This window comes from Pygocentrus nattereri, chromosome 20 (assembly GCF_015220715.1).
Source record: "Pygocentrus nattereri isolate fPygNat1 chromosome 20, fPygNat1.pri, whole genome shotgun sequence".
NCBI classification, from domain to species: Eukaryota; Metazoa; Chordata; class Actinopteri; order Characiformes; family Serrasalmidae; genus Pygocentrus; species Pygocentrus nattereri.
This window is the reverse complement of record NC_051230.1, coordinates 9920730-9943441: the sequence shown is the minus strand read 5'-3', so window position 1 is coordinate 9943441 and position 22712 is coordinate 9920730. Positions and strand designations below refer to the sequence as shown.

At 40.6% G+C, this 22712-nt stretch overlaps 1 protein-coding gene across 2 annotated transcripts in view; it reads right to left on the bottom strand.

The window, feature by feature from the left end:
- Positions 1-22712, bottom strand: part of abca2 (ATP-binding cassette, sub-family A (ABC1), member 2) — a 123925-nt gene that overhangs the window by 4127 nt on the left and 97086 nt on the right. For both annotated transcript variants that reach the window (XM_017691266.2, XM_017691267.2), the window contains 23 exons: positions 22079-22258; positions 20475-20650; positions 17978-18098; positions 17104-17382; positions 15781-15996; positions 15514-15616; positions 13812-14137; positions 12556-12769; positions 12290-12395; positions 12084-12195; positions 10300-10360; positions 9989-10163; positions 9597-9712; positions 8524-8671; positions 8302-8425; positions 8085-8217; positions 6450-6570; positions 6158-6336; positions 5406-5547; positions 4526-4660; positions 3955-4058; positions 2679-2771; positions 2442-2544 (listed from right to left, as the gene is read on the bottom strand). In XM_017691266.2, coding sequence (XP_017546755.1) covers positions 2442-2544; positions 2679-2771; positions 3955-4058; positions 4526-4660; positions 5406-5547; positions 6158-6336; positions 6450-6570; positions 8085-8217; positions 8302-8425; positions 8524-8671; positions 9597-9712; positions 9989-10163; positions 10300-10360; positions 12084-12195; positions 12290-12395; positions 12556-12769; positions 13812-14137; positions 15514-15616; positions 15781-15996; positions 17104-17382; positions 17978-18098; positions 20475-20650; positions 22079-22258 — 3467 coding nt within the window. The remainder of the gene's footprint in view (positions 1-2441; positions 2545-2678; positions 2772-3954; positions 4059-4525; positions 4661-5405; positions 5548-6157; positions 6337-6449; positions 6571-8084; positions 8218-8301; positions 8426-8523; positions 8672-9596; positions 9713-9988; positions 10164-10299; positions 10361-12083; positions 12196-12289; positions 12396-12555; positions 12770-13811; positions 14138-15513; positions 15617-15780; positions 15997-17103; positions 17383-17977; positions 18099-20474; positions 20651-22078; positions 22259-22712) is intronic.

Here is a 22712-nt window from a genome sequence, read left to right as displayed (position 1 = left end):
AATTCAATCGGAGTTCTTTAGAAGATGATTCAGTGCAATCAAATCTCAAACTGCACTCATTTATTTTGGCGTGATACTTATTGATTGTGAATTTTGAAAATATACTCTCAGGACAGCAAATCTATACCTGCACATATAGACTTACATCTTGTACATGTTTTATCCAAGTCTTGCTTAATCTGGTATATGTATAATCAATACTCTTTACCCTGTGTACCCTGCATCTCATTTACATTTATGGCATTTGGCTGACGCTTTTGTGCCCAGGTGGGGGATTGAGCCCTAGTCTACAGCGTAGAAGGCAGAGGTGTTAACCACTACGCTATACCAACCACAACCATTTATCTACCGGACTCACAAATTGTGTATATGGAAATGTGTAAAGCTGTACATACATAGCTTTCAATTCATAACGTGAGTTACTGTTCCAAAAAAAAACTGCACATTCTCTTTCGGAATGTATGACAGCCGGAATAAATAAGGCCAAAATAAGAACAGCTGTGTCCTGGTCAAACACTGAGAAAGAACTGTTAAACGTTATGAGAGCATAGCAACCTTTGGTAACTGATATGAGGGTGGAAAGTTCAGTATACTGAGTTTATTGGTTTATATATTCATTTATATATTTAAGTATTTATTTGTTTATATGTCTTTTCCTCTTGTGTGGGTGTGTCACTGACCATCACTGCTGTCGTCACTGGTGTTGCCACTTTGATGTCTAGTGATGATTGACTCCGTACTATGTCTGCTGTGGGGAGCTCTATGGGCGTGTCCTGGGCTTTTGGAACATAGTTCTTGTGTTCTTTGCGTTTGCTTGTTAATAAATTATTGATCACAAAAACTGTACATTGGAATAGTGTAGGACTAGCGTATACTATGTCCATATTGTATGTGTATGTAAATTGATTTGACTGATTTGATACACCAAGTTACTTTTGGATTTTTATATTTGAAAATAAACCACTTTTTTAATTGTTGGAGGAAAAAAGTGCATACTTCACTAGATTCTATTAAAACGTCTGAATTGCTTCTTTCAGATAAGATGCATTTTCTACCCCTAATAAACCTTTTGTGCGTGTTGTCGCTGTATGAACAAAACCTCGTATCTCCAAATAGTAACTTTATATGAAAAGGAAAAAACTAACTTTCACTGAGTGAAATCAATTATTTTTTAGTCATTTTGGACCAATTCTAATGGTCCTTTCATCATGAAATTTTGACATAAGTTGCAACTGGCATTTCTAAACGGTGTATAAATGAAAAACATAGATACACAAAAGTTCTTTTGACAGCAACATGTTTAGTTTGGTCCCGAGGTGTTATATCAAAATCTTACTTAGTTAAAAGCAGAGGAATGGAGCCAAAAACATACTTGCGTGAAAGTTAAAAAGTATTGAAATATAGTTTTTATATATGAAAAAATGCAACGGTGTAACAGTGGATGGCTCACTAGACAGAGGAGGTGTCTGAGCTATACTCCAGGGCCAACCAGGTAAGCCACAACAGGTTTTAGGGACACAGGACCCAAGTGCCAAGCTTATCTACAGCAGATGGATGAGCTGACTAAAGAACTTTATCACCTGATGAGTCCGTGGATTGAACCCATGCCCTTTTGGTGCTCTACTGCTACACCGTGGTGAAGACTACTTAAAGGAGCACCCTTACATGGGATTGCCCGAAAAGCTATCCGAATTTGTAAACCCACCCGTTTTTGTCTGGTGGGATAAAAGAACAAAGGATGCCAAGAGAAAACTGGCTTTCTCAGATGTCGAGAGACAATGAAGTAACTGCAAACATACAAACGACCCAACAAAAGCAAAACAGAAAAGAAAGGTTTTTTGTTTGGTTTTTTGTTTCTTTCTTTTGTTTTTTTTTTGAGAGCAGAGAAGGTAATCTTGAGAGGAGGCTGGAGAAACTCGAAAGGTGAGGGGGAGTGCAAAACTCCCAGCCCTCTTACCAAAATTACCAGCTGTTTCTGTTGGCTCATAATGAGCCAAAGACACAGCAATGTGTATCTTCTTCTCTGCAATTACGAAGCCTTCTGCCCAGGTGTAGGGTGTTAAGCTGGACTGGACCTGGGAGGTGTGTATCATCTCCATCTGGTGGCTGGGAGTGCTGCAGCCCTGGAGCCAGCCCTTACAAAAGCAACTTAACCGACTGAGAAAAAATCTCCTGGTGTTTGTAATTTGTGACATATGCTTTAAATACAAAAAATGTGAGGAGTAAAAAGTATCTTTTACCTTTTTGACATATAACTAAGTAAAAATAAAAGTATTCGATTTCAACAATACTTGAAAGTACAAATCTTCCAAAACAGCACTCAAGTACAGCACTAAAGTACAATTTCTCAAGCTTTTTCCACTCCTGATGGCAATATGTCTGTTTAGTAAAGTACTTTAAAGTGAGGGCAAAGCAAGTGCCCAAGGTTGAATAAAGCAAACCTTCAAAATAGCCTCTGGGAAGTTCCTGTTGAAGAATCGGATCACTTCCTTCACACTAGCTGTAGTCTTAGTGCGCACTGTGATCATGTAGCCGTCCCCAAACCTGTGGAATGAGGATACATTTTCAGCTGGTTTGATGAGGGTGAATATCTTTGATGTGGAGAACAGAAAACCGTGAGCTTGGGAAATGAATCATTTTTGAACTTGAGTGAGCACCTGTTCTTGAGATGTTCTCACCTGTTCTTGAGATGCTGAATGCTGCCCAAACACTTAAACCTGCCATTAACCATGATCCCCAGCCTAGTGCACAGCGCCTCGCACTCTTCCATACTGAGAAAAAAACAAGCACTTTAATATGTTAAAAGAAGCAAACTTGACAACACCAACACACTGATTAAGCTAGTCTAGGACTAAATAGTAACATTAATGGTGATATATGATTTAAATGCCTTTTTAGTCTAGTTTACTCTTTTAATCTGGGTCTGTGATCCTGTCCAGTGTTACCAAACGTCAGAGTCAAACTAGAGACTTCTGTCATCTTTATCACCTCATGAGCAGAGAAAAAGGTGACATGTTCAGAAACCAATTCCATGTACTGGTGTCTCATTCCTACGAAAATACTTTTGTGATTTATTTATTGTAAATTTCTGGTTCATTCTGAGACTAAAATACAGGGGTCATTTCTTGAATGAACTATCTATGTGTTAATCTGCATGTTCTACATCAATTTCTGATGCAACCTAAAAGAAAGCTGATTGTTTTGGTTGCCAGCAATGATAATTTACTAGTTAACTGCTTTTTGCCCACTGTTCAAAATCTATTGATGGACATCCAAATATCTGAAAACTTAATCAACTTCGTCACTTATGCATTTTTCTGTCCTACAGACATTTTCCCCCCAAGTATGATTGCCATTTGAATTATGAGGTGCTGAAGTAGTCAAAATAAAAATGTTGCTACATACAGCTTATGGATCTCTTTGACATTAATTCAGTTCAACCCTAACCAGTAATTTTCCCCATAGACAAAAAAGGATTTAGGCTGGTTTCTCAGACATGGATTAAGCCTAGTCTTGACCTAAATTGCATTGCCACTAGTGAATCAAATTAGTAATTCATTTTATTCAGTAGTTGAATTTGTCTGTTCGGAAAATTAATGGTGTTTTCAAAAATTCCAACCTATGGTTAACAAAAATATTGTAAAGCTGATAAGTTTCGTCCATCAGTAGTCAAAATATGAACAAGCAAGCCAACACTCCTGTGCGCTGAACTGAATTAATGCCAAATAAACACACAGGCTGTATGTAGCAACATTCCTATTTTGACTACTTCACAACCTTGTAATTTAAATGACAATGATATTTGGGGGAAAATGTCTGTAGGACAAAATGTACTGGCTCCGGAAACAGGGTCCAAAACCCTATTCATTTTTCCCATAGATAAATGATTTAGGCTCATCAAAGGCCAGTGGTGAACTACAAAATAACAACATGCGGCACCAGCTGTTTTATCACCTGTGTGATGTCAGCACCACCGACCGTCCCGTCTTGATGATATCAAGAATGAGGTTCCATAAGAAACGGCGGGCCTTGGGGTCCATGCCTGTGGTGGGCTCATCCTGCAACAAAGGACATAATAGGGTTAGAACTTCATCCACTGAGACTTAAAATCATTCAGAGCAGTTTGAAGTAAGATGGTACACTGTAGAGAAACTTGTGGATTCTAAATTTCTTTATAATAGTGGTGACAGGAACCTGGAACACTGCATGTAACTCTCCACGATGAACGGATTTTAGGCTAAAACCTTCTCCAAATTGTTGTAAAACAATATCTCAGACATCAGGCAGCGAATTCATAACCATTCTGTGTAATCATTTTCTGTGAGGATCTCTCAGAGGCATTAAACCCTTCTGACATCTGGTTCCTATCATCACCACTGTGAACAATGCCCTCTCTAGAATGGAGCATGAACCATTCTGAATGGTTCTGTTCACAAAAAAATATTGGTGGAATCTCTGAAATTCCCATGTAATCAATCCAACCAGTTACAAATACTTATAGTGAACATGGATAATGAGCTCTAACCAGGAAAATCAGAGAGGGGTATCCGATCAGCGCAATGGCTGTGGAGAGCTTGCGCTTGTTCCCTCCGCTGTAAGTGCCCGCTGGCTTATCGGCATATTTAGACAACTCGAGCTTTTCCAGAGCCCACTGCACCACCTGAGAGCGAGAGATGCAAGAGAAAGAGAAGAGTGGTGAGTTGGGAGAGGGGTAGAGAGATGTAGACAAACAGAGATAGAAAGAGAGAGAGAGAGAGGGAGAGAGAAAGGGAAAGAAGCAGAGATGGGGAGGGCAGGTAAATGAGCGATGAACAGGAGCAGAGGGGATGTAAACGTGATGGCGTTACAGGGAAAGTGGGAATAGTTGTGAAAATGGTGTCATTATGTCATTATGACTGGGCTTAAAGTAGTTTAAGAGCTGGCCGCAGTAATAGCAGAGCTGCTGAGTGCTGCGAGTGCTGCGCCCTACACTGAAATAATAAACCAAAGGGGATGTTTGACTTACAAACTGGAAACATGTCGACATATTAACCACTACTGAATTTTACGTGGAGGTAACACAGTCTGTATATGCTGACTCTATTCTACTTGCTTGAACAGAAATGTGTGGCTAATTAAATTATGTTTATTGATTTTTTTTGAGTGCATCAAATTCAAACAGAGCCACGAATGTGTGCCCTACAGAGCCCAAGAAGGCAGAACTGGCCAGCTCTCTGAATTTAAAAAAGCTGAATGTGAATTTGAATGGAATAGAAAAGGTAATAGGGGCAGTTACTGTCCTCTCCTTTTAGCAGGTCATTTAACCAAGACCACAAAATAGATGTGAGGCTGTGAGAGGGAATGTCTTCACAGATGATTGTGTGTGTGTGTGTGTGTGTGTGTGTGTGTGTGTGTGTGTGTTTTACCCGCTCCTCATCCTTCCAGGGTATCCCCCGGAGGCGTGTGTACAGCTCTAGGTGCTCTCGCGCTGTCAGGTCCTCAAAAAGAGCGTCAAACTGAGGACAGTAGCCAATGCTCTGCTGCACACGCAACAATTCCTTCAGAATACTGCCCAGAGAGAGAGAGAGAGAGGGATTGAGAGAGTGAGAGGGAGAGAGGGGGAGAGAGAGAGGGGGGGGGAGAGAGAAAGAGAGAGGGGGAGAGAGAGGGAGAGATTGAGAGAGAGAGAGAGAGAGAGAGAGAGAAAGAGGGGGGGGGGGAGAGAAAGAGAGGGGGGAGAGAGAGGGAGAGAGAGAGGGAGGGATAGAGGGAGAGAGAGAGAGATTGAGAGATTGAGAGAGAGAGAGAGAGAGAGGGAGAGAGAGAGGGAGAGAGAAAGGGAGAGAGAGAGAGAGAGTGTACATTTAAATATTATAAACCAGACACCAAAATATTTAGATGATTTATTCAATATTTCAGTATTTTGGGAACAACAAAGTTATTAAATGTAACTTAATTCATCTCATTGATGATTTATCTTAGTCATTCATCTCAATCATTTTAGGATCTTATCAAAAACTTCTTCTCAAAATTCTCAGCAGTTTCCTGTAAGACTAACATACTAGAATCATTTTATACATTTACCTCAAACCAAATTGGCTTAATATTTCTGACAGCATTGATTCCAAGCTTTTGATGGCAGTGCATGTGTGTCAAACCATGTTTGGATAACTGATACCTGTGTCCTCCGATGAAGGCCTCTCCTCCTGTGGTGCTTTCGTCTCCAGTCAACATTTTGAAAGTGGTGGTCTTTCCTGCCCCGTTGACCCCCAGCAGCCCAAAACACTCCCCAGGACGGACGCCTAGACATAAGCGGTCCACTGCCAGGATACGCCCCATCTTACGAGACTTATACACCTACAAATGGAAAGGTGGGTGCTTTTAATCATTTTGGTTATTCTGTAGTTTATTACTGTCAATACTGTAGCTAAAAAAACACACACAGCCACAACAGCAGTTCAAGATCTGACCTTAGTGAGATTTTCAATCTTCAGCATGTCATTGTCAGCATCTCCTCTCAGCACTCTTCGTCTTTCACGAGCTACATCAATATCATCATCTTCAATGGGCTGACTGTTCACAGGCACTCTCCTATAGAGAGAAAATAGGACTGAGTGCTCTTTCAGTCTGTTTATCATCAGTCTGAAGAGGTCACTATGACCACTAGTGTTGCACAATATATTAAAAGTTTATTATCAGATTAACCACTACCATAATTAGGAACTGGCAGTGGAATCAACCAGTCACATTTTGATTTGCAATGGATGGAGCCACTTTCAGGAGAAATAATGTCACTCTGGGCCTTCTGGAAGCCCTAGACACATCAGTAATTGTGAGTACGAGTGACAGTCTAACCAGGTTTCAATCACTTGTTAGAAATATAAAAGAGTAGCAGCTCAATTCCAGGGGTCTGATTGAGTCACACCTTCTGCCCAATGACAGTTGGGATAGGCTCCAGCAAACCCCCCTCGCAACCCTGAGGGATAAGCGGCTTAGAAAGTGTGTGTGTGTGTGTGTGTGTGTGTGTACGATTGAGTCACTGTGAAACTTCTACAGGGTAAAAAAATGTCACTGCTGTTAGATGAAAACCACCTACGTACCTAGTACCTCCATTTTTGTTGTTTTTCAGTTTTTGACAATGTGAATATACCTGTTGCCCTTCACACGACGTGTAAATTTCATAATCAATGGACCAAAAGAAATGACTGAAAATGATTTGGAAAAACTTCTGGTTCCATTGACTTACATTAAAAGGTATGTTTTTTCTTTCTCCTGTAAAGTTACCATTTTGGAGATGCAAGGTTTTGTTCTGACAGCAGTGATATGCTAATGTGTCTGTTATAAGCTTCAGATAAAGCATGTGTTTGTATAATCTAGAACAGCCAAAATATGTTCATATTTTATTTCTTCATTTTCAGTTTTGACAATTACGACCCAAACGGAAGGCCACACTATAATAGTCTCAGTTCGCCACTAGAGTTTTTTTTTTTTTACCCAATTTTCTCCCCAGTTTAGTCATCGCCAATTCCACCCGCTACTTAGGACTCCCTCAATCACACAATGCTACCAATGCTAGGAGGGTGAAGGCTAACACAGGCTTCCTCCAAGACCTGAGAAACCAAAAACTGCTTTTTTTCGAACTGCTGCTCATGTAACATCACGGGACAGCCGAAAGCGCACAGAGGAAAGTGCCACCCGCCTGATCTGTTACATCAGCTAACAGGAGGAGGAGGAGAAGGGGGGCCATCCTCCCCACCCAGAGAGAGAAAATGTAGAAATTAGGGATTAGCACTACATATAACTGTAACATTTATTTGTAGATGGGTACAAATGCAGTATAGAGAATAAAATGCAGAGTGTAACACAGTAGACCAGTGTCACCTGGACATTCTGCTCTTTTAAAGTACCAAGCATGCATCATCAAATATCTGTTTGAAATATCAGTCAAATTTGTAGATATGGGCAGGTAATCTGCCCATGTCGATATGACTCTGATAACACTGTGCATCCCTACTTTTAATTTTGTGCCATAGTTTTGTTTCTGGTCAAAATTCTGGTATTGTGACAACACTAGTGCCCACTACCACTGACACACACATACTCACTGAGGTTTTCTGAGGAAGTTGTACTGGCACAGAATAGTGATAAGAAAGCCCACAAATCCCTCTATGGTCATAGCCACCAGTCCACGGGTCACAATGTCCCACTCAAACGGAGACTTCACCTTATCAAACTGACCTGCGCGCCACACAAAGATACGACCATTAGAGGGCCACAAAGAGCAGCTTAGAACTCTCCATGTCCAACACTGCACGAACTTACCTATCTTAGCATAGTACTCATTAATGTATTCATTGTAGGCCATCTCCATCAGCCCGTGACCCAGGTTATAATTAGGAAAGATGAGGAAACACGACTTCAGATAGCTGTTCACCAGCTTCAGATCCTAGAAGAGGAAAATAACACCCCAATTAAAATGAAACAAGTGCCTCTTTCACTTCCACCCAGATCAATTAAGATAATAATTATCTCCCTGTGTTGTACCTTGTCATGTTCAAACAGCTGCAGGAGGAAAGTAGCCACGGTGGCTGTGATTCCTATGAAGAGGTTTATGACGATGAGGAAAACGTAGGCAGTACTGGGCACCTCGAACCAGAATGAGGCTGGATACATGATGGGGGTTATAGACCAGCTGTAGGAACAGTACCGCAATAGAAACCTTGATTATACTGGAACAAATACTAAAAGGTGCCAAATGGCCTTTCTAAATAATTATAATGAGGAGAATCCATTACTATGCAGTACACCAAATAAAAATTATGCAGCAGATATAATTAAAAAAAAACATTTATTAAAGATAGTGTTGAGCTTGAAATGCAAATGTACACAACTTTTACTACAAATGTAGTCAATCAGCGCAGATACATTTGGTGTCTGGAATTTGCTGCTTTAGTTCTGGAGCTACATAGCTAAAGGTAGCTAAAATGTAATGAACATTTATAGCATGCATTTATAGGGGCATTTCAATTCATGCATATTTAAATAGTTAAGATGTAAAGAAGGTTATTCAGAGTGGTTTGATGTGAAACGCTCGGTTCTAGAGAAACAGTCAGAATTGTTCACAGTGGTGGTGATAGGAACCAGAAGCCTGAAGCGTTTAACACCTCTGAAACACAATACATTCCTGGCAGAAAGGCATGTCCAGGGCGTTCTAAAGCAATATATTACCCAAAGAAAACCTTTTTTTTTATGGATTTACCACTTTTTACCATTATCAACACTAAAAAAATAAAATGGCTATAACTGTGTTTGTAGAGACATTAGAGGCTCTCTAAAATATGTATATACTTTAGTTTCTATGCAGTTTTCTGATTGGCTTTATTTAAAGCTCAATGATTGAATTATGTGGAAAAAAGGAAGGAATGAATTTCCCTTTAAGCGTCTGCTTATACTGTTTACAGTAACAAATGGCTCAGGCAGTAGTCAGTAGTTTTGGCCAACATGTCTTGGCTGATGCTTGATATGTCCACATAAGAATGTTATAGTTTTTATCCTTATTTCCTCCTTCATTGTGCTTCTGATTCATTAGTGTATTTTTCTGCAGTGTGTGAGTGTACCCATAGAGCAGGAACAGAGCGAGCACCGCCGGGAAGTTTTTGGGCGACGTGTATGCAGGAAGGTCGAACACAAACAGAATGAGAATGCAGCATGTGGCCGGAACCAGGTAATTGAGCTACAGAGAGAGAGAGAGAGAGAGAGAGAGAGAGAGAGAGAAAGGGAGAGAGAGAGAGAGAGAGCGAGAGAGAGAGAGAGAAAGGGAGAGAGAGAGAGAGAGAGCGAGAGAGAGAGAGAGGGAGAGAGAGAGAGAGAGAGAGAGCGAGAGAGAGAGAGAGAGAGAGAGAGAGAGAGAGGGAGAACCTATTTAGACTCAGCAGTACACTGTGTGCACAGCCCTCAGGCTCTTTTTGTGTGAACAGCAACACATTTCAGTCCTCCACGATGACCTCACCATGTCCCATATGTAGTTGGCCAGCCAGTAAATGACGGGGTCACATCCGCTGACAAACTGCAGGTGCTTGGCCTTAGTGGATTTCTCAGCCACCAGAAAGACCACAAAGCTGGCTGGAACAAAAGACATGGCAACAATGATGAAGATAGCGATGACCACATCGGTGCCCTGGAGCCTGCGGAAGAAAGGGGAGAGAGCGAGAGAGAGAGAGAGAGAGAGAGAGAGAGAGCGCAGATATTAGACTAGGGCTAAGAGAGAGAGAGAGAGAAAGGAAGCAAAACATATGCTGAAAAGCAAATGAGCATCCTTACAGATAGTCCAGAGAAAGGCTGGCACTGGTCCTGTTCATGGGATGATTGGTCACTGTGATACCTGAACACAAATGCACACACCATAATGAACAAAAATAACAAAAACCTTTGGACCCTTAAATTGTATGTTTACTGTTTACACCAGTACTTTTCAATGTAATCTCTATCTGCTACACCTGTAGCACATGGTTAATTACCACAGACAATGATTTCAATTTGACTCCAGAATTTCGGCTGAGCTTGTACGCCTCCGCTTTTGGGATCAATCGCACATACGACTTTTCATAGAGCTCTCGTTTAAATGCAGTTTTTCTCATAAGAAATAAATGACGAAATGTTGATAAGAACTGAAATCTAACAGATGTCCCGAAAGGGAATCTTTTACCCAGCCCTTCAAAGACATTGCATACAGGCTCACATACATACTGACATTCATACAGTATATACATACATATTAGCAGCCACCTGGAATACCACAGCAATGCCCTAGCAATGCTTTAGCAACCACCTGGGACACCACAGCATGGTCTAGCAACAAATTAGCAACCACTAAACCAATTTAAAGTTTATTCACAAACTTTCCATTTCTATCTCAAGTTGCTAAGCTATGTCTGAAAAATAATAATTACAGTTTAAATGTGAAAATGTGCTCCCACTTTATATTAAGTGTCTCTAGTAACTGTGTAGTCACACATTAATAACATACGCAACAACACTGTAACTACTGATGATTTAGGCAACGTTACAGATGGATTACAGCAGTACAGCCTATGTAATTACACATGTGTTACAACTTCAGTTTTCATGTAATTGCACAAGTGTGACTTCCACACAGGAACCTTCCTGTAGTGTAAGGTTACACTTAAAATAAGTGGACAGTTCTAGTGTAGCTGTTATGCAGGTACTCTGTTATGCAGGTAATGCAACACATTTACCTAATGCCATAAAAGTTACATGTTAAGGGGATAAGGGGACGTCTGCTGTTCTGTCACATATACATACAGAATGGTTTAAAGCTGAAACTGGTTACAGTGTCACAGCACCAGCAATATAAATACTAGTTAAATATTAGCAAAGCTGGCAGATACAGTGTAAGCAATATCTTCATGTATGTTATTACATACTTCAGTTTACTGCTGGAAAAAAATAAAACTTCTAAAAAACTGCTGTTCCAGTCTGATTACAAATGTAATTAGATTTATGTTATTACCCTTGTGTAATTACATGAGTGAGAATAAGCTGTTACATACATACATATACATATACATGAGGCCAAACTGAAGTTGATACACATGTAAACATGTAAGGTGTACGTCTCTAATCCATATGACATCCTTATAACATCAGACCAAATTAGAATGGAGATCTACATTCCGAGTTCAGTTCCAACCTGAGTCAAACATGCTGACCGCTCCTCATCTAATGCTAGTACATGTGATCCAGCTGGAGCACGTGTGGTTCATTGTGGTTGGAACTAGAATCTGCAGAAAAGTAGATCTTGAGGATCAGGGTTAGTGACCACTACCTTAAACGGATTACATTTTAGGATTATTATTTACAGCACAAGATGTTTTTCTTATTTTAAGAAATCTTATTAAACAAAATTTTCTCACAGTATTGGCAAATAATTTGCTTGATTAAAGTACTATTACATATTATTATTACTATTTTTGTAGTGAGGGAAGCCTGGCAGAGGCTTTCACATTTCTTTTCATGGGCTGGATCAGAGGTCTCAGATAGGAAATTAGCCATGTGACACAGTCACTGTGAGCTTTGAATCTCACCGTAAGCTGCAGGGTTGCCCTTGCTAAGGGGCAGGTTGGCTCGCAGGATGGCATTGTTGAGCACATTCAGGTAGGTGGGCATGCTGTGGTAGCCTTTGTTATTGTATAACACCTGTGCAGAAAAAGAGAAAGCATAAACGCCCCGAGGATCAAACCAGACATGACATTCAGAGAACATCTAAGCAGAGAAAGGTGTTCTTTCTGACCTGGGCCGATCGCCGGACTGCTATTTTGCGCACCATAGGTGGCGTCTTTCTCCCGAAGGATGCTGGAACTGATTTCTGGATGTTTCCAACAGTGATGCCTCCATATCTGCAGCATAACAGTAAAACAGTACTCACTATAATAGCCTTGTAGATCCACTGCAAAACTAAACAAGCACCAAGCATGTCTAGGTTAATCCGCTACATCTGGGTTAAGTGGAACTGCTTAGCAACTTAACACTGTGACTTCCTGTGTTATTAAATGTCACCTGTGCAGTCTCAGACGGTCAGAGGTGTAGAGGAGGTATTCAGACACATTGCGGCCGGTGATGTCCACCAGGATGTCCCCAGTGACCACCTTCATGAGAGGTGGTCGCCCTCCGACTCCACTGGGGCAGGAGAAGCCTGTGCCCTGCATGGAGCAGATACAGCGTACCGGCTCACGGATAGAGAGAGGCAGCGGAGGAGGAGACGTCACCATCTCTGCAGGAACAAGTATATGAATACTTGCAGTAATAATAATAATAATAATAATAATAATAATAATAAACACAATGTGCTTTAAGCAGGAACACTGGAAGGACATCACATTAAAAAAAATTACAGTAAAATCACAAACCATGGAAGAAAAGAGAGTCCCAAACTATAAGACATATGCTAGTCTAAATAAATATTTTAATCCGCATTCAAAAGCATCTATCAAGCTTACATTTTTAACATGATCTGGAATAATACATCTCCTTAACACTATTCCGGAAATTTTTCACCAGCTGAGCTGTTAGTAATCCTAGATGTTTGCATTTAGATTCAGCTGAGTGAAGTAGTCTGGGTGGGTTTTAATGCATCAAGAGATCGGCAAAGTATGCCAGAGCTAAGCCATTAATGGCTTTAAATGTTCTAAGCAAGACCCTGTAGTATATGCACATCATCCATACAGGGAGTTTAGCCACTGAAGCAGGTTGATGTGCTATTTAAAAGGCACACATCTTATTTTTTTGTTGTATATTGTTACAGCTATGATGAATTCAAAATGGGCTGTTTTTTTACAGATCATTTCCATACATGGACTGTGGGTGAAAGGCTGTTTACATACAGTAATATGCAAAAGTTTGAACAGCTCTGGTCACATGACATGTTTTGTTGATTTTCTAACAATAAGTACTAATTTTGTAATAAAAATAGTCAGAAGAATTCAAATATTTAAAACAATAAATATAAATAAAAACAAATAATAATAAATTAAAACAAAAACATAAAATATAAAATAGGCCATAGTGTTTGCAGAGGCCACACTTTGTTCTTAGTTTTTTGCCTAATATATTACATTCAGCAAGTAATCAGTAATTATGCATTAAAATATGCAAAGTGTGTTTGTTTACTATAACATGTAATATCTTTTCCATGTTTTATAAAGATCATTCTGGTCTCCAGAAACACCCTCAATAGGTAAAAGTTGTACTGTAAAAATTGAAGTTAGCAGGTTCATCCCCAAGTAGAACATCACAATTGCTGTGGTCAGCCTCACCATGGACAGTGGTGGGTGGGGTTGCTGTGTAGTTCCAGATGCCATCTTCAAAGCGTGGCTCTGGGTCATCAGAGGGTGCAGGAGAGGGGGGAGGGGGGACAAAGTTGGACAGGGGGACACCTTGGGTGAAGGAGTCCAGGCACATGGAGTCAAAGTAGCGGGCGGCCAGTGTTTTGGAGTTGTTGGCGTAGGGGTTGAGGGTCTGGGCCAGCTGGTCCAAAGTGCTGTTAAAGGGCGTTTTCAGCACACATGTGGCCCCCACGCCTGAGGGCAGCCGCAGGGTGTTGATTATCTTCTGAGGGCTGGCATCTGGCGACAGCTTGCTCCTGCAGTGGGGCAAGTGGTGGTGGAGCAGCACAGAGGAATACAGGAAGAATATCATGAGTTATGTTTATTATTGCTCATGTTATGTTATATGCAGCGATCAGGCATAACATTATGACCACCTCCTTGTTTCTACGCTCATTGTCCATTTTATCAGCTCCACTTACTGTATAACTGCACTTTGTAGTTCTACAGTTACAGACTGTAGTCCATCTGTTTCTCTGATACTTTGCTAGTGCCCTTTTACCCTGTTCTTCAATGGTCAGGAGCCCCCATGGACCCACACAGAGCAGGTAGTAGTTGCATGGTGGACAGACACAGCAGTGCTGCTGGAGTTTTTAAATATTGTGTCCACTCACTGTCCACTCTATTAGACACTCCTACCTTGTCAGTCCACCTTGTAGATGTAAAGTCAGAGATACTAGCTCATCTGCTGCTGCACAGTTTGTGTTGGTCATCCTCTAGTCCTTCATCAGTGGTCACCGGACGCTGACCACAAGACGCTGTTGGCTGGATATTTTGGTTGGTGGACTATTTTCAGTCCAGCAGTGACACTGAGGTGTTTAAAAAGTCAAGCAGCACCGCTGTGTCTGATCCACTCAGACCAGCACAACATACACAATAACACACCACCACCACATCAGTGTTACTGCAGTGCTGAGAATGATCCACCACCCAAATAGTTCCTGCTCTGTGAGGGTCCATGTGACCACTGAAGAACTGAAGTAAAAGGGGCCTAACAATGTATGCAGAGAAACAGGTGGACTACAGTCTGTAACTGTAGAACTCCAAAGTGTACTTATATAGTAATAGCGTAGAAACAAGGAAACAAGTGGTCGCAATATTATTTATAGTTATATAGTTATACCTGATATATATATGTATGTATGTATATATGTATATATTCTCACTGTCTACTAAAACCTAAACAAAACCTTTGCTCTCCAAAAAACTAGCTTTACAGGAGGACCTTAATTAAAGACCTTAATTTGCATACAAAAATTTATTATAATGACATAACCATTATTGTTTGGACTGAGTACCACTGGTGCAATTTTTGTAAATGTTTTGATTCAGTTGACTATGCTGACATTAAAACCTTGATTGTTTTTAACTTTCTACCTTTACGGTTCACATTTATGTTGTAAACTGTCCATATCTGTCATAAATGTAAACACACATGTGCACAAAAAAGACCTGCACTAACTGTTCCCATTATGGTCACATGACCACATGTTGGATATTTATCCCACACAGGCAAAAGGATCAAATTCGACTTAAGAAAATCACATTTTTTGTATTCATACAGATTTTAGAAAGATCTGCTTAAACCCTGTAATGGGAACGTAGCTTAAGACGGTGTGACAATGAGCCTCACCTATACTGCAACCGGTCCTCATTGGCATAGGGGATGAAGTTTCCTCTGGGCTGTGTGTAGTTATGATACTGAGATGGTGACAGAATGAGGGGAGGCAGGTCACCTACAAAAGCAAAACAGAGGCTGTTATACAGAAATATAACACCGTTATCAGGATTCAGCACATTAAACACCCAATACACCTGCTGATAGTGGGAGGGGTTTACGACTTAATCTGTGTTCACAACACCGATCGATGAAGTTTAAACTCATCTTGTTCAGTCTCACCTATCTCCGGCACGGACAGAGCGACAGTCATGGCCACACAGACGAAGAAGGCAGGCAGCAGGATCTGGGAGAACAGGCCTTTGGTGTTTCTCTTGGCGCAGTGGAACCTCTTGACAATGAGGCCGTGGAACTGTCGCAGTCTGAGCCACCAGCCCTCCAGCTTAAAGCTACCCTGACCCTCCAGCACGGCCGGCTCAGGAGAGCATGATGCCTCATCTGGGGAAACAGACGGTGGCAGTGAAGAAAGGTGTGGACAGTATTACTAGATTGTTACTATACTATTGAAACGACAGAGCTTTACTGGTGACATGGGCAACTATGCAGAAATGGCTTTATAATAAAGTAATACTCTTTGTATAAAATAGTAACATGTAGTTTTATGCAGAATAAATTAGTTTCTGTATCTTGCATATAACCCAGGCTTTCTCACTTCCATTTACTGAAAAGACAAGCTCTACCACAGAGTCTAACCACAATGTGGAATCTGAGGAACAGAATTATTAAGCAGAATATTTTACTTTGACTTTGCTAACACTTTATATATAGACTGCAAATTGCAAAGCCATGAAAGCATGGATGAACTCGACATCTGAAAATTTCTTCAACCTCTTATTAATATTAAAATCTTAAAGCTTATGATTCAGTAGCTACTATGCATGAAGCAGCTGTCACCCTGAACTTTTGCTGCACTTTTGCTTTGTTCATCTAGGTGACCTATAACTTCTTCCGAACCTCGAAACCACACGCTTGTGGAAAACAAGACTGGGCTGTAGACTCCTTGTTGGAAAAGCAACAAATCTGCAATCTGTGAAGAAAATATTGAAGCAAAAGTGCAGGATGACATCTGAGAATTTCTTTAACCCCTTATTAATATTAAAATCTTACGACTTATTATTCGAGAGCTTCCATGTATCAAGCAGCTTTCACCAGGCACTTGTGCTTCGCTATTTTCTTCACTGTGGATTAGTAGATTTGCTTTTCCAGAAATGAGTCCACAGTCTAGTCTTGTATTGTACAGGCTCATGGTTTTGAAGTTCAGAAGGAGTTAAAGTTCACCTCGATGAACTTATCACAAAGCATAATTAACCACTACTGGACGCAAACCGCTTGTTCATGATTCTGCATCCTTTCTTATTAAAGTGAACTGTTTTTTTGTTGTTTTTTTTTTTGCCAGGGAAATTTTATTTGCACTCTACAACTACTATGATGCTAATATGTAAGTTTGGGCCCACCAATATGCCCACCTCTAAATAAATCCACACAAAACAGAGAGAAAGATCATAAACAAATGCATAACTGGTAATAGAACAGTAATATATGCACCTCTGAGGCTGGCAGAGTCTGGGTCCTGGTTGTTATTAAACAGGGGGCAGTATTCTCCATAAAACTCTGAGTACGGTCCGCCCTCGTCTCCCCGCACTGAGCCCAGAGAGGAGTCGGAGCGCAGTGAGGCCTGACTGGGGCTCAGTCTAGAGCACATCACCAGATTACTCAGCTCCACCTCTGGCCGGGTCACTGCCCCAACCACAGCACCATCAGCCTGCGGCCCGGCTAAAGACGTTGGCTTACCCGCAGAGGAGCCCCCCGGAGAGTCCTTCATGTCTGAGAGAGAGAGAGAGAGAGAGAGTGAGAGAGTTCAGAACAACAGAAAAAGAGATCACCGTATTTCAAGCTTAAATTGGGCCTGAAATGTATGTCTGAACTGGCTCGAACACTCTGACCCAACCCACCGCGCCTAACTCTATTGTAGCAAACTGAATTACTACACATTCAAATTGTAAACAATAATATTCATCAATCAATAGCTTCAAACAGCATCCCTAAAGTTTTTAAGCTACATCGGTTAATGTACTGTTGTCATGCTGGCACTGTGGTCCTTGCTGCCATCAGTGACTCTAGTGCAGTAGATTAAAAGCTGTAGATTAAAAGCTACAGGTATGAAGCATGAGAAACAGCTGAGTAATGATGCCGGACCTTGACGTGAATATCTCCAACCTCTAATCTGTATCAGGTATTCACTGTTCATGACTGCTGGGTTCAGACACAGAGCATAAACGAGGACTTTCTGTTAGGAAATGTTGATCTAGACTTTATAGAGAGTTGGTCTGCAAATGACCAAAACTTTTCCTTTTTTGTGTAAATTTCAGATTTAGAAAGTCTTTCAATGAGAGCGTCGTCTTGCCATCCTCTCTTTCACCTGCGTCGCTGTTCTCCACAGACAGGTCCTCCTCTGACACTTTAAGGAAGACCTCCTCCAGTGTGGTGTCCATCACTCCAAAACTGGTAAGGGCCAGGCTGTCCAGACTTTGCTCCAGTGCCTGCCAAGGGAAGACATCGCAACTCAGACTAACAGAATCCATGCAGTGCTTCTACTCTAGTGGTCATTTTAATATTGTGTGGACACCAACTGAAGCACAGAAAAAAGAAGTGTTTTTTTGTTAAAATAAGCAATGACAGGAATGTTTCTTATTTTATTGCACTGTATTTATGTAATCATTTATTTTAGCATTTATTTCATTATGTAATTGATTTTTATTTGCATTTTGCAAATAGTTTATTTTTATTCTTTATCCTTTTATATCCAGTGCTATTTTTTCTCTTTGTGCTTTATGGAAAGCACTTTAAGCTGCATTTCAATGTATTAAATGAGCTATGTAGATAAAATGTATTATTAATATAATGACGAGAATGTGGGAAAATCAACTGATAAATGTACAACCCCAATTCCAATGAAGCTGGGACATTGTGTAAAACATAAATAAAAACAGAATACAATGATTTTCAAATCCTTTTCAACCTATATTCAACTGATGCAATTTGATGCCTGCAACACGTTCCAAAGAAGTTGGGACAGGGGCATGTTTACCACTGTGTTACATCACCTTTCCTTTTAACAACACTCAATATGCGTTTGGGAACTGAGGACACTAATTGTTGAAGCTTTGTAGGTGGAATTCTTTCCCATTCTTGCTTGATGTACAACTTCAGTTGCTCAACAGTCCGGGGTCTCCACTGTCATATTTTGTGCTTCATAATGCGCCACACATTTTCAATGGGAGACAGATCTGGACTGCAGGCAGGCCAGTCTAGTAGCCGCACTCTTTTACTACGAAGCCATGCTGTTGTAACACGTGCAGAATGTGGCTTGGCATTGTCTTGCTGAAATAAGTAGGGATGTCCCTGAAAAAGACGTTGCTTGGATGGCAGCATATGTTGCTCCAAAACCTGTATGTACCTTTCAGCATTAATGGTGCCTTCACAGATGGGCAAGTTACCCATGCCATGGGCACTAACACACCCCCACACCATCAGAGATGCTGGCTTTTGAACTCTGCACTGATAACAATCCGGACAGTCCTTTTCCTCTTTGGCCCGGAGGACACAATGTCCATGATTTCCAAAAAACAATTTGAAATGTGGACTCGTCAGTCCACATCAGTCCACATCAGTCCTCGTCAGGCACTTTTCCACTTTGCGTCAGTCCATCTCAGATGAGCTCAGGCCCAGAGAAGCCGGCGGCGTTTCTGGGTGTTGTTGATATATGGCTTTCGCTCTGCATGGCAGAGTTTTAACTTGCACTTGTAGATGGAGCGACAAACTGTGTTCACTGACAGTGGTTTTCTGAAGTGTTCCTGAGCCCATGTGGTAATATCCGTTACAGAATGATGTGGGTTTTTAATGCAGTGCCGCCTGAGGGATCGAAGGTCACGGGCATTCAATGTTGTTTTTCTGCCTTGCTGCTTACTTGCAGTGATTTCTCCAGATTCTCTGAATCTTTAGATGATATTATGGACTGTAGATGATGAAATCCCTAAATTCCTTGTTATTGCACGTTGAGAAACGTTGTTCTTAAACTGTTGGACTATTTGCTCACGCAGTTGTTCACAAAGTGGTGAACCTCGCCTCATCCTTGCTTGTGAACGACTGAGCCTTTCAGGGATGCTCCCTTTATACCCAATCATGACACTCACCTGTTTCCAATGAACCTGTTCACCTGTGGAATGTTCCAAACAGGTGTTTTTTGAGCATTCCTCAACTTTCCCAGTCTTTTGTTGCCCCTGTCCCAACTTCTTTGGAAAGTGTTGCAGGCATCAAATTCAAAATGAGTGAATATTTGCAAAAAACAATAAAGTTTATCCATTTGAACATTAAATATCTTGTCGTTGTAGTGTATTCAATTGAATATAGGTTGAGAAGGATTTGAAAATCATCGTATTCTGTTTTTATTTTATTTATATATGTTTTACACAACATCCCAACTTCATTGGAATTGGGGTTATACACTAAACATTCATAAGTACTGAATTACTGTTCAAAAAAGTTTTATTTTTTATTTTTTAATAATATGTAACATTTTCCTAATATCTAAATAAATTATTTTAATATACTAGTTTAGTGCAACTTGATAGGATTTAAATCATTAGCAGGAAGCTGTAAAAATAATATTGAAGATGATGAAAAGAGCTACAAATGACTGTAAAATTACAGGGAAAGTGGTTTAATATGACAATGAAGGAGTTATAATAATTATAATAATGTCTCATGTGTAATACTTAAATCTTTATTTTATGAGCTATTACTGTATACAAAATAACACAAATTATTAGTATGACGAGATTCAAAACTGTTCTAAATTTTGACATTTTGAAGTTCGTTCTGAACCCACTTCTTTGAGTTTACGTGTGTTTGTATACCTGAAACAGTCTCTCGAAGCAGCCCTTCTTGACAGCCTCAGACGGCAGGACATAGGACAGCTCAGTGTTGGAGTCAGACACCAGCAGGCAGGAGGCCACATACTGTCTGATAAACTGAGTAACTCTGCTCTCTGAGCACGGAGACAGGGCGGAGGAGGGGGGTACGCTCGACTGATCTGGGAACACACACAAACAGATGCAGAGTGGTACGAGTGGAACAAATATAAGCAGAAACACATGAAAAACACTGAATATGAAGTAATGTCTAGACAAACTCTGCAGAGACTCATAATGTGTTTCATATACAGCACCAGAACTATAACTGTATCACTGCCTCCTTTAGGAACAGCCCCATTTGCTGTAAAGCTAAACTATATCTGTGTGTGAGGTTAGCATGAATGTGATGATAATTCATAAACCTGTGCACAGTTAAATAAACTAGAACAGCAGACAGTTTTGTTCTTGAAGCACAAAAGAGGGCAGAATACTGTTAAATGAGGTAAGAAGCCACCCTTGCATGAATAAAATAAAAAATACAATATTAAATAAAATACAATATAAAAATACAATATTTTGGTGATGATGAGGATGTAACTCTGCCAAGCTGCAAAACTCTGCTAAACTGATTCAAAGAGTTGGAGACACATTTTGGAATTTGGACTAAAATCCTTTTGCTCTGAGTGACCTTATACCTTAATTATGTTTATTTTAATCAAATTCATTACTAAAGACTCCATATTTCATTAGTGATAGAACTCAGAAACACTAGCTGGTACTTGATTAGCAAACACAGTTGTAGACATTTTTTTTTTCAATAAAGCACAAAAATTGTTTAGTTAACTGCAGAAAATATGTGTTTTGGTAGTGACAATTAAATGTTACACACTGATTGTCGGACTTCGGATAATGAAAACCAACCACTCAGCATGTGGTCATGAGGGACAGGGATGCAGTCTCACTTTCTGCTCTGAAATGCAGGGGTGTGGCTAAAAAAGGACTAAAACTCTTTGTGTTTCAGTAGTGACATGAAAACATGAAACAGCATTCCTTGAATAAAGTCTTTGTATTGAAAAATCTAACTCATCACAAATCTAAATCATTCAACTTCAATTTAAAATAAATATAAAAAAAAATATCCCAATAGAAAGTACAGTATTTGGATAGTCCACTTTAGATGCTTTGTAGATACTTGACTTACTTTCAAGTTATATTCAACTAAATATCTACTAAATTCCATCCATCCATCCATTCATTTTCTAAGCCGCTTCTCCATCAGGGCCGCGGGGGGGGGGGTGCTGGAGCCTATCCCAGCAGTCTTCGGGCGGAAGGCAGGATATCTACTACATTGAATTGATAATTTTAAAAATCTGGCACTAATCCTAACCGTAACCTTAACCTCAACCCAAAATCTAAACCCAACCCACTCCCTGGTCCTAGCCCTAACCCTGCTCCAAAGAAAACAGTTACAGCTCTGATATAATACCCAACTTTTGAATGAATTGAAGCTTATGAAATATGAAAGTTATGAAGAATAAGACAAAGTGCGTTTTGGAACCACTGGTGGTCTCAAGGAGTTGAAGAGGTTAAACCTGACACACACTCACCTGCAGCATTGGAGTCGCTCTGTTTCTTGACGAGCGTGAGCTTGTATCCGTCTCCGTAGGTGCTCTTGAGGAACAGTGGCGAGCCGCAGCACTTCAGCTTACCATGAGAGATGATGGCAATGCGGTCACCCAGCAGGTCAGCTTCATCCATGTGGTGGGTGGAGAGGAGGATGGTCCGACCTGCACACAAGCAAGGTAAAAAATAGCCAATTATTCAGAATACAGCTCCGCCTTTAACACCATCATCCCCTCCAGACTCGTCTCCAAGCTCAACACACTTGGAATAAGTCACACCCTGTGCAGCTCGATTATGGACTTCCTCACCTGCAGACCCCAGTGTGTTAAGATGGGTGAACACACCTCCCCCTCCCTCACACTCAGCACAGGTTGTCCACAAGGCTGTGTCCTCTCACCAAAGCTTACACACTGTACACCTACGACTGCACTCCAAAACACAGCTCCAATACTTTCATTGAATTTGCGGATGACACCACAATCATAGGCAATATCACCAACAATGATGAAGGACCATACAGAGAGGAAGTCTAGCTCCTCACAGAGTGGTGTGCTGCCAACAACCTCTCCCTCAACTTCAGCAAAACCAAAGAACTGATTGTTGACTTCAGGAGGGGAA